Raw genomic sequence first — 12,206 nt, 5'->3', positions numbered from 1 at the left:
GTGCCCATCAATGTTGGTTGATTCTGGGGTGCATTATTACTTTAAGCTTCACTGGTAAAGACAAATGCTATTTTGGAAAATAAAACCATTTAAAAATAGTAGTTCAGGCCGGGCATGGTGGCTCATGCCTGTAATCCTAGCACTTTGGGAGGCCGAAATGGGTGGATCACCTGAGGTCAGGAGTTTGAGACCAGCCTGACCAACATGGTGAAACGCTCTCTCTACTAAAATACAAAAAGTAGCTGGGAGTGGTGACACACACCTGTAATCCCAGCTACTAGGGAGGCTGAGGCAGGAGAATCGCTTGAACCCAGTAGGTAGAGGTTGCAGTGAGCTGAGATCATGCCACTGTACTTTAGCCTGGGTGATAAAGTGAGACTCCATCTCAAAAAAAAAAAAAGCAGTTCAAAATTAAATTATGGAATCAAAGTTTTGTTGCTGGGATATACCATACAGGTTATCAAGTATAGCCCTTTTATATTAGAAATTGAAACAACTGAGACTCAAATATTTTTTTTTTTTTTTTTTTTTTTTTTTGGAGACAGAACCTCACTCTGTTGCCCAGACTGGAGTGTGGTGATGCGATCTCAGCTCACTGCAACCACCGCCTTCTGGGTTCAAATGATTCTCCTGCCTCAGCCTCCCAAGTAGCTGCAGTTACAAGCATGCGCCACCACGCCTGGCTTATTTTTGTATTTTTAGTAGAGACAGGGTTTCATCGTGTTGGCCAGGCTGGTCTTGAACTCCAGATCTCAGGTGATCCACCTGCCTTGACCTCCCAAAGTGCTGGGATTACAGGTACAAGCCACCATGCGGGCCAACCCAGAGAACTTTAATAAGTGACTTAGGAAGCTAGATGTGGTGGCTCACACTTTAATCCCAGCTACTTGGGAGGCCGAAGCAGGAGGATCACTTGAGGCCAGAAGCTTGCATGTTAGGAGCAAGTCCCCCAAAATCTGGCCATAAACTGGCCCCAGAACTGGCTGTAAACAAAATCTCTGCAGCACTGTAATATGTTTGTAATGGCCATGACGCCCACGCTGGAAGGTTGTGCGTTTACCGGAATGAAGGCAAGGAACACCTGGCCCGCCCAGGGTGGAAAACCACTTAGAGGCATTCTTAAGCCACAAACAATAGCATGAGCGATCTAAGTCTTAAGGGCGTATTCCTGCTGCAGTTAACTAGTCCAACCTATTCATTTAATTTGGCCTATCCCTTTGTTTCCCATAAGGGATACTTTTAGTTAATTTAATACCTATAGAAACAATGCTAATGACTGGTTTACTGTTAATAAATATGTGGGTAAATCTGTGTTCGGGGCTCTCAGCTCTGAAGGCTATGAGACCCCTGATTTCCCACCTCACACCTCTATATTTCTGTGTGTATCTTTAATTCCTCTAGTGCCAATGGATTAGGTTCTCCCCGATCGAGCTGGTCTCGGCACTTGAGGCTACAGTGTGCTATGCTAACACCTCTGAATAGCCACTGCTTTCCAGCCTGGGGAACATAGTGGGATCCCATCTCTAAAAATAAATTAATTTTTTAAAAAAGTGATGGAAAATCATAATTCAGTAAGGCAGTATCAGTATAAGTCTTCTAACTTAGGTAAGTTTTACCATTTAAGTTTCTTGTGTGCTAGACTTTGTTTTTGTGAGTTTTCCATCTTGCTCTGTTGCCCAGGCTGGAGTGGTGCAGTGGCTCAATCTCAGCTCACTGCAAGCTCCGCCTCCCGAGTTCACGCCATTCTCCTGTCTCAGCCTCCCAAGTCACTGGGACTACAGGTGCCCGCCACCACAGCTGGCTAATTTTTTTGTATTTTCAGTAGAGACGGGGTTTCACCATGTTAGCCAGGATGGTCTTGATCTCCTGACCTCGTGATCTGCCTGCCTCATAAAGTGCTGGGATTACAGGTGTGAGCGTCCACACCCGGCCTCCATAGATTAATGCTTATTGCTATATTTGTGTGTAACAGTATGTTTCCCTCTCTTATAGACAAGAATGAAAGCTCAAACAGCTGAAACAGCTTGCCCAGGGGTAACACAATGAGTAAATGGTTGAGCAGTAGTTTAAGAGCAGTCTGAGTCCAAGGTCATGTTTTTAACACTGCCCTGTTGCCATTTCCTTTAATGGTTTGAATTATCTTAACTAACTTTATTTGTCCCCGTGGCAAAGTATTTTCCTTGTGTGTATTGCTCATTGCTGTTTAAGGAAAGTTAGCCCAGTTGAGTGCAATAGCCAATGTTTTTTTTAAATCTTGAACTTTAAATTTTTACTGAGATCACTTCTTGCTTGTCATAAGGTGCATCGTCATTGGGACCTCATGTGAATGCATTGCACACTGAGGCACATTAACTCTTAACTGTGTAGCGAATCAGCCTTTGAACTGTGAAAGAAACAAATTCTTGTGCATGAGAAAATGATCAAAGATATTTTAGGAAAGAAAAGTACTGACATTTTTACCTTGAGATAGTATTTGATACCGAAATACAATTTTAGTCGGAAAACCAATATTTTTCAAAAATTGTATTCCTTTGACCTCTGTGGGCTGGACGTCATCAGTGTGCCTCTCCATTAATTTCTTATACTTTTTAGAATCTCTTTGGCTGTTCAGATGTAAAACTCCACATATTATTCAGTTTGCACCAGGAAGATGCATGAATGTCATTGAATAACATGAGCCCATTGGATTGTGTTTCCTTCAAGAGTGTAACCATGTTCTCCATGGAAATACTTTACATAATGTTAACTTTCTTACTATTGGTCCTTTGACATTTTATTTTATTTTTTCTTTGAGACACAGTTTTTTTCTGTTGCCTAGGTTGGAGTGCAGTGCCATGATGTCAGCTCGCTGTGACCTCCGCCTTGTGCCTCAGCCTCCTGCATAGCTGGGATTACAGGCGTGTGCTACCATGCCTGTGCCACTATGGCTGTGCAGTTTTTTTGTGTTTTTAGTAGAGACAAGGTTTCACCATATTTGCCAGGCTGGTCTTGAACTCCTGGCCTCAAGTGATCTGCCTGCCTCGGCCTCCCGAAGTGCTGGGATTACAAGGCAAGGCCGAGCACAGCCTTGACATTTTAAATGTAATTTAAACATATCCTAATTGCAGTATTGTCCAAAACAGTAAATATTCTAAGGCAAAAAATCAAAAGTCTTAAAGTCTTATCCTAGTTTTATCTACTTTACTGGTACTTACCAGGAACTTGTCAATATCTTATTAAATAATATTTGCCATGCCCATGATTCATCTTGGTTTTTTTTTTGGCCAATTCCCCCACCCCTCATACTCATTTCCTGTCCTGAATTGGTAAGCTCTGTGAGGATATGAGGACTGTAAGCAACATGAAGCCTGGGAGCTTTTATATATCAAACACCTGGAATAATGGCATGTGATAGGAACTCAGCCGATGCACATTCAGTGAATTTATATAAAAATACTCCCTAAGGTAAAGTTGTTTTAAATGTTTGTAGGCATTTCGATCCTTTTTAAGAGACAGATATTCCTGTTTTCATTTTCCTTGTAAAATCTTTGTTCCCTCTCACTTACATAATGCTACTTTAAACTTCTACTAACAGTAGGCTAACTACTAATAGCCTGCTGTTGATCAGATGCCTTCCTGATAACAGTCTGTCGATTAAACTGGGAATATTTCAGTGTTGGATGATGTGAAACATATAACACTTCTTGTCTCTTGTGAACAAAATGCCTATTCGATTCATTATTTGAATGGTGATTGATGTAATATTTGCTTAACATTTGGAATTTCTAATGCTCATATGAGAACGTGATCTGTTTTGTAAAAATAAATTTTGTTTATGGAAATAAGTGAAAAAATTATTCTCCAGTGGAAATAATTATAGAAAAACATTGACCTTGTATTCAGGTCACTGACACTAAGTTTTTGATTGATTGTTTTAATATGATAAATATGAATATCTTGGTTCATCACTTTCTTTTAGTATGATGCTGTAGCATTGTCTAGATACTAAGGCTATTTTCTATTTAAATCAAGCCCCCCTTCTCTTGCAGTGTTAAAAATGTATGGACGTCGTTAGCCATCAGGGAAATATAGATCAAAACTGTAACGAGATACTGCATATCCACTTGGGTGGATAAAGTAAAAAAGATAGTGTTTTCAGGGTGAAGAATTGGAACCCTCATACACTGCTGATAGGAATGTAAAATGATGCAGCCGCTGTGGAAAACACTTGGGCAGTTTATCAAAAAGCTAAATATAGAGGCATGATATGAGCTAATTATGGTAACTCCTAGGTATATACCTCCCCTCAAACAAAAAGTATGTTCACACAAAAATGTATACACAAGTGTGAATAGCAGTATGGCAGTATTATTTTTATAGCCCCTAAAGTGAAAATAACCCAAATGTTCATGAAGTGAAGGAATAAGCAAAATATTTTATCTCCATACAGTGGAATACTATTTGCCAATAAAAATAAGTGAAGTACTAATACATGCAGCACAAGAGTCAAACTTGAAAACATGATGCCAGTTACAAAAAATACTTTATATGATTCCATTTATAGGAAATGTTCAGAATCAGCAAGTAGATGAGTGGTTGCTAAGGGTTAGATGGGGTAGGAGGGATATGGGGAGTGAATGCTAAGGAATATGTTGTTTCTTTTTGGAGCAATGAAAGTGTTGTCATTTAAATAGTGGTGATAGTTGCCAGGGGCGGTGGCTCACGCCTGTAATCCCAGCACTTTGGGAAGTCAAGGCGGGTGGATCACAAAGCTCAGGAGTTCGAGACCAGCCTGGTCAATATGGTGAAACCCCGTCTGTACTAAAAATACAAAAAAATTAGCCAGGCATGGTGGTACATGCCTGTAATCCCAGCTCCTTGGGAGGCTGAGGCAGGAGAATTGCTTGAATCTGGGAGGCAGCGGTTGCAGTGAGCCAAGATCGCGCACTGCACTCCAGCCTGGGTGACAGAGCGAGACTCTGTCTCAAAAAAAGAAAAAAAATTAAAAATTAAAAAATAAATAAAAATTTAAAAAATAAATAGTAGTGATAGTCGCACATGTATAAAACCCATTGAATTCTATACCTAAAGGGGTCAATTGTATGATACGTGAATATAGTTGTTATTGAAGTAAGTATAGTTGACGCTTGAACAGCACAAGGGTTAGAGGTACTGACCAACCCCCTCCAATGGAGTTGAAAATCCGTATCTGGCTTCTGACTTGACCAGAGCTTAACTACTACTGGCATACTGTTGATCAGAATCCTTACTGATGACATGACCAGTTGATTAACGTATTATATAGCATATTCTTACAATAAAGTAAGCTAGAGAAAAGAATGTTAAGACAATCATAAGGAAGATAAAATATACTTACTATTCATTAAGTAGATAGATCATATTCAGTAGATCATCATAAAGGTCTTCATCCTCATCATCTTCGCGTTGAGTAGGCTGAGGGGTTGGTCTTGCTGTCTCAGGTGGCAGAGGTCGAAGAAAAAATCTGTGTATAAGTGAACCCATGTTGTTCAAGGTTCAACTGTATGTAGATGCATTTGCTTCCATGAGCATAAATAACCTCTGAAATTATACATATTTATTGCTTATAGAAAGGAGAGCTGGATTCCTATGTGGGTAGTCATGGGAGGGAGATTTTTACTAAATATCCTTTTGTGTTTATCAAACTTTGTACCTTGTCATCGTATTACATGTTTTTCAAATAAATAAAAGTTATATAATGAGGTATTAATAGCTTATCTTCTCTCTTGATTTTACTATATCCAGGTCCTTCAAGGGTTAGATTATCTACACAGTAAGTGCAAGATCATTCATACTGACATAAAGCCGGAAAACATCTTGATGTGTGTGGATGATGCATATGTGAGAAGAATGGCAGCTGAGGCCACTGAGTGGCAGAAAGCAGGTGCTCCTCCTCCTTCAGGGTCTGCAGGTGAGGGAGCTGAGCTAGCTTCATTTCAGTTTGGGGGCATTGTGAGCTTGCAAAGTTGCAGTTGTTGAAGGTATCTGAATCAAATGTTACATATAAGGAACTTTTTGGAAAAGTTTAATTGCTGGAAATAACTGCACCCTTTTCTTGAAATGGAAAATACCCCAGCTACATTATATTTTAATGTTAAAATTATTTACTTTTGTCCCCCTTTAAAAGGCCATTTAAATTTGTAGTTGCTGCTTCATCTATATTTGAACATTTTTTTCTGTTGCCCACTTCTCTGCAGAGGAGAACATAGTAACAGCTTTCCTGTAGCTGACCTTTAGTCATCAGAATATTTTTCTAGCTTCAGTTTTGTTACAGTAATTCCTGTTGTCCATTTAGCATAGCTATGTCAATCTGAGTTTTATCAACAGATTTAGAGTTAGTTAGAAAAGGTCTGATGGTGGGGGAAGAAGACCAAGTGACCTGAGTATTGGGATATTTTTACTTCTGGGCTGGGGTCGGGGTGGTGGTGCAGTGAAGTGTGGACTGTGCTTCTCACTCTTCAGACACCATGGTCTGTGCCTTTGTGTGTTGTCAGGCAAGCATGTATAATAAAGGGCTGAGGCTCCTGGGACTGCCTGGGGCTCTCTTCACATCTCCTTTACTGCCATCAGGGTGTTGTTTAGATCATGGACCCAGCCTGTCAGACTTCTGGCCCTGGTGTAGGGGTTTAATCATGTGATTCCCAGACTGTTTGCTGCATACCAACTGCAATATTTGATTTAAATTGTAGAAAGCTTGCAAAATAGATTTCAAATATAGATGTACATCTAATCTAAATTGTTCATTTCATTATATTTTAAACAAATTTGGTTTAATGACTGTGATATGTATGAATTCTTTCCCATTTTCTTATCTGTTGGTGCTTTGGGCTTGACTGTTTTTGAGATGTATTAGTATTTCATTTTAGATAAATAAGAGAAATGGCTCAGTGTGAGCAACTTCTGCTATGCCTTCAAGAGTCACTCATTTGTTTCAGTGCATAAACTTTCTCTAGATTCCTATGATTAAGAAGCTCTGATTAATAGTTTTTGAAGTTGGATAGCCATTAAAAGACAATAATTATTTCACTTTGCAATTCGAATGACCTACGTGAAGGTATGTGTGTGTTTTCTGCTAAATATCGATTTTGTTTCCTTTTGTTTTAGTGAGTACGGCTCCACAGCAGAAACCTGTAAGTACTTACACATATTACTTTATATGCACCATGTCAAAAGAGACCATTTATTATTGAGTTGTTCAAATTATTAAAAAGTTGTGTATTTAAAGGGTGAACACATGTATAAAAGTTGTGTATCCTCAAATAGGTAAGACTTACTGTCTTGTTAATTTTTTTTTTTTTTTTTTTTTTTTTTTTTTTTTTTTTTTGATACTGAGTTTTGCTCTGCCACTCAGGCTGGAGTGCAGTGGTGCCATCTTGGCTCACTGCAACCTCCCCCTCCCGGGTTCAAACAATTCTTGTGCCTCAGCCTCCCAAGTAGCTGCGATTACAGTCACCCGCCACCACATTCAGCTAATTTTTGTATTTTTAGTAGAGACGGGGTTTCACCATGTTGGCCAGACTGTTCTCGAACTCCTGACTTCAAGTGATCTGCCCACCTCGGCCTTCCAAAGTTCTGGGATTACAGGCGTGAGCTACCACGTCCAGCCTGTCTTGTTAATTTTTCGTATCTGTGCAGAGTTGGGATAGTTAGAGCCTTTCAAAGATTGTCGTCTTTATGCATTTTCTGGACTGTGGTTGGCCAAGTTCAGTGAAATGTGAGGTGATGCAGTTGAAGTATTTTTATTTCAAAATCACTTTACATTATTTCTGGGGCTGCTAAGTTACCGGTTTTTCTGAAGCTGTTCTAATTTTTTTCCATCCAGATATTAAGAAAGAGACTGATCTATTTTGTGGTCCCGTCAAAACCGTATGTCCTTGTTAGATACTGGGTGTGGTGGCTCATGCCTGTAATTCCAGCACTTTGGGAGGCCGAGGCCACTGAATCACTTGAGGTCAGGAATTCGAGACCAGCCTGGCCTACATGGTGAAACCCCATCTCTACCAAAAATGCAAAGACTAGCCGAGTGTGCTGGTGGACACCAGTAATCCTAGCTACTCAGGAGGCTGAGGCAGACGAATCGCTTGAGCCCAGGAGGTGGAGGTTGCAGTGAGCCAAGATCACGCCACTGCACTCCAGTCTGGGCGACAGAGCAAGACTCCGTGTCAATAATCATCATCATCATCATCATCATCATCATCATCATCATCAGCTGGGTGTGATGGCGTGCACCTGTACTCCTAGCTACCTGAGGGGGTGAGACATGAGAATCACTTGAACTCGGGAAGTGGAGGTTGCAGTGAGCTGAGATCACACCACTGCACTCCAGCCTGGGCAACAGAACGAGACTCAGTCTCAAAGAAAAAATAAACCAAAAACAAAACAACAGCAAAACACTGTGTTTACTGGGACAGCCCTTGATTTGGAATGTAAGTTCTGGAACAAGAGGAAGCTGTAATAATTACGCTTCCTGGCCTGCTGAGACGCCCAGATTGTTTCCCATAGTTTTTCCCTGGCTTGAGCTGCCTGAGTTCACGGATTGTTTGAAAGGTTGGAGTCTTTCATTGCCAGTGCTTGGCAAGTCAGGTGGCCATGATGGAAGGCAGACAAAAGCTGTGGCTTTTTCTTTTTTCCGTTTGCTGAATAGGCTTATCTCTTAGAATTCATGTTGTCTTGGCTGCTAAGAGCTTCATATGTGAGCCCCAGACACACAGTGACATACACCTGCTCAGGCACCTGTTTCATTTTTGGCATTGAGGAGGTGGGATGTTGTTACTTTGTATATAGACAGCAGCAAATAAAACTTGCAAGAGGAGCTTCTCCTTTAAGGCCAAGAGAATTTCGAACTTCAGTTCTCTTAGGGTTTGAATGGTGAAGACTTACTGGATTTAAGCTCTATCCCTTTGAGGGTAGGACCTGGTGGTAGACCCAGCACGTTGAGATCAGTCAGCACTGCTTTCCCTTTGATTTTACTGTAAGCCTTCCCACAAAGTAGATCTGTCTGGGTTTGGGATTTTAGTAGAATATGGCATGAGAAAGCAGAATTTATTGGTATTTGCCATGCTGCTAGCAGTTATACTATCATGTGGTACTTTAAAAAGAAGAAAACTGACCTGTGGTCTTTTCTTAACATGTTATAGATAGGAAAAATATCTAAAAACAAAAAGAAAAAACTGAAAAAGAAACAGAAGAGGCAGGCTGAGTTATTGGAGAAACGCCTGCAGGAGATAGAAGAATTGGAGCGAGAAGCTGAAAGGAAAATAATAGAAGAAAACATCACCTCAGCTGCACCTTCCAATGACCAGGATGGCGAATACTGCCCAGAGGTGAAACTAAAAACAACAGGATTAGAGGAGGCGGCCGAGACAGAGACTGCAAAGGACAATGGTCAGTGGGGCCTCGAACCTGGGCTGCGTGGGGTCCTCAGAGCTCCATTAGTAGGGTCCTACCCGGTCAGCTTGGGGGCTGATTTGTGCTGCTGCTGCAGATGACAAGTCCGATTCTCTCCAACTCCCTATTGGGAAATATGGGAGACAGCCTTGTACTTCATCATTTGTGAACTGTATGCCAGAAATATGTTAACATTTCAAAATAGTTTTTAAAAAATGTAAAATGTCTGAGAAATACCATGTTTCTGTCATGCTAATGATGGTGCTTTATTTTGTCATTAACTTTTTACCTAACTGTAATGCACCACAAGTCTATTTCTGAAGATTGTAGAAGGTAGAAATGGAAGTGCAACTTTATTTAGAAAGAGTTATTTTCCCTTAAGGGTAACTTTTTCTTATAAGAGCAGGCCAATTATTAAATGAATGAAAAATGAGATTTAGAAAACCTGAAGCTTTTACCCCAAAAGCAAAGAGGTGTTTACTAGGTGGTACATAAGTTAAACACATTCAAAACGTATTTTATTGATGGAGATAAGTACTTAGAGGCCGTATTAAGGACAGTAACAAGTTCTTATTCTTGACCCATCAACTTCTTAAGGTGAAGCTGAGGACCAGGAAGAGAAAGAAGATGCTGAGAAAGAAAACATTGAAAAAGATGAAGATGATGTAGATCAGGAACTTGCGAACATAGACCCTACATGGATAGAATCACCTAAAACCAATGGCCATATTGAGAATGGCCCATTCTCACTGGAGCAGCAACTGGACGATGAAGAGGATGATGAAGAAGATTGCCCAAATCCTGAGGAATATAATCTTGATGAGCCAAATGCAGAAAGTGATTACACATATAGCAGCTCCTATGAACAATTCAATGGTGAATTGCCAAATGGACGACATAAAATTCCCGAGTCACAGTTCCCAGAGTTTTCCACCTCGTTGTTCTCTGGATCCTTAGAACCTGTGGCCTGCGGCTCTGTGCTTTCTGAGGGATCACCACTTACTGAGCAAGAGGAGAGCAGTCCATCCCATGACAGAAGCAGGACGGTTTCAGCCTCCAGTACTGGGGATTTGCCAAAAGGTAAGTGTTCTTCCCATCAACTGTCTGCCATTACTGACTCCAGGGACGTGCCGTTAACAAATGCTATGAAGGAACTGGCTGGAAGTGGCCAAGCCCTGTTTGTGTGTGCTAATCATTTTTATTACTTTTATACTCATGAAGAAGTAATGTGATTTAAATACATGTTCTATGCCACTAGGCTATCTCTTGCTCTCTGCATACCAAATCTTATTTCTGACCAGTTCTCATTTTTAATATATTTATAGTCAGCAGCATCATTTGCAGAAACCTTCCAGTTTTTGCAACTTACATCTTTCTAGAATGTGTAGTTTAGTTTATCATTTGTATCTTCTTCTATCTGATATTATTATAGTATTTTTTTGTTTTGTTTTGTTTCTATTCAAGAAAAGTATACCTCCTCTTTGACTCTATTGAGAAAGAAGTGTCATATTGTCTTTTGATATTTGTTCCTGATTATAGGACCCTACTATTGATAACTGGCCCAGGATTGTAATTTTCAAGGAATTGGCATGGATTTAGATGTGATGACAGATTATAGATTGGCTCTTGTGTTCTTGTCTACCTAAGAAGGCTTGACTTATTCAAACCTTTATTTTGGGAATCAGTGCCTAGTGACTCTAGTAAGTGAAACTGGGTAACACAGTTGGTTTCCATTCTGACTCATGGTGGAAAAGCTCTGAAACCTCCTCTGCTCCCTCTACTGACAAGACTGTTTAACACACAGCGAGTAATTGATGAGCCAGCCCTGCAAAGCACCCAAGACATTATGCAGCCCCTTTGGTTCCAGCAGTCTGGAATTGCACGCTGAGTGAGCTGGCTTTGTTACACGCTGGCTATGATGAATCCTCCTAAGGATTTGCTTTCTTTACTTGGCTGGACGTGGTCAGCTCCTGTTCCCCTTTGTAGGGAGTGTTTGAAGGTACTTACATAGAATGTAGGTTCATGTCTGGGAAAGGGCAGTAGCGAGATGTACCTTATCCAGATTTATTGTTGCTGTTGCAGTTCAATTTTTCTCTTGAGGTTTCTTTTTTTTTTTTGAGATTGAGTCTTGCTCTGTTGCCCAGGTTTGAGTGCAGTGGCGTGGTCTCAGCTCACTGCAACCTCTGCCTCCTGGGTTCAAGCGATTCTGCCGCCCCAGCCTCCTGAGTAGCTGGGATTACAAGCGTGTGCCACCACGCCCGGCTAATTTTTGTATTTTTAGTAGAGACGGGTTTTCACCATGTTGGTCAGGCTGATCTCAAACTCCTGACCTCGTGAGCCACCGCGCCCGGCCGAAGTTTCATATAGAAAGTAATTTACAAAGTATCTTTTTAATTATTTCTATTTATTTATTTATTTATTTATTTATTTATTTATTTATTTACTTATTTACTTACTTATTTATTTATTTATTTATTTTGAGACACTCTCAGTCTAGTTGCCGAGGCTGGAGTGCAGTGGTGCAATCTCAGCTCACTGCAACTTTGCCTCCTGGACTCAAGTAATTCTCCTGCCTCAGTCTCCCGAATAGCTGGGATTACAGGCGCCTGTCACCATGCCTGGCTAATTTTTATATTTTTAGTGGAGACGGAGCTTCACCATGTTGGCTGGGCTGGTCTCCAATGCCTGGCCTCAGGTGATCCGCCCTCCCCAGCCTCCCAAAGTGCTGGGATTACAGGTGTGAGCCACCATGACCAGACCAAAGTACCTTTTTTATTTGTACGTAGTTTGCAAGTATTAGC

At 40.7% G+C, this 12,206-nt stretch overlaps 1 protein-coding gene across 15 annotated transcripts in view; it reads left to right on the top strand.

Moving 5' to 3' along the window:
• SRPK2 (SRSF protein kinase 2) overlaps positions 1-12,206 on the top strand; it is a 287,057-nt gene that overhangs the window by 249,418 nt on the left and 25,433 nt on the right. For all 15 annotated transcript variants that reach the window (XM_007982492.3, XM_038004326.2, XM_007982496.3 and 12 more), the window contains 4 exons: positions 5,764-5,929; positions 7,123-7,148; positions 9,156-9,402; positions 10,003-10,485. In XM_007982492.3, coding sequence (XP_007980683.1) covers positions 5,764-5,929; positions 7,123-7,148; positions 9,156-9,402; positions 10,003-10,485 — 922 coding nt within the window. The remainder of the gene's footprint in view (positions 1-5,763; positions 5,930-7,122; positions 7,149-9,155; positions 9,403-10,002; positions 10,486-12,206) is intronic.

This window comes from Chlorocebus sabaeus, chromosome 21 (genome assembly GCF_047675955.1).
Source record: "Chlorocebus sabaeus isolate Y175 chromosome 21, mChlSab1.0.hap1, whole genome shotgun sequence".
NCBI lineage: Eukaryota > Metazoa > Chordata > Mammalia > Primates > Cercopithecidae > Chlorocebus > Chlorocebus sabaeus.
Note: the sequence above shows the minus strand (reverse complement) of the source record. Positions and strands in the feature narration are given on the sequence as shown.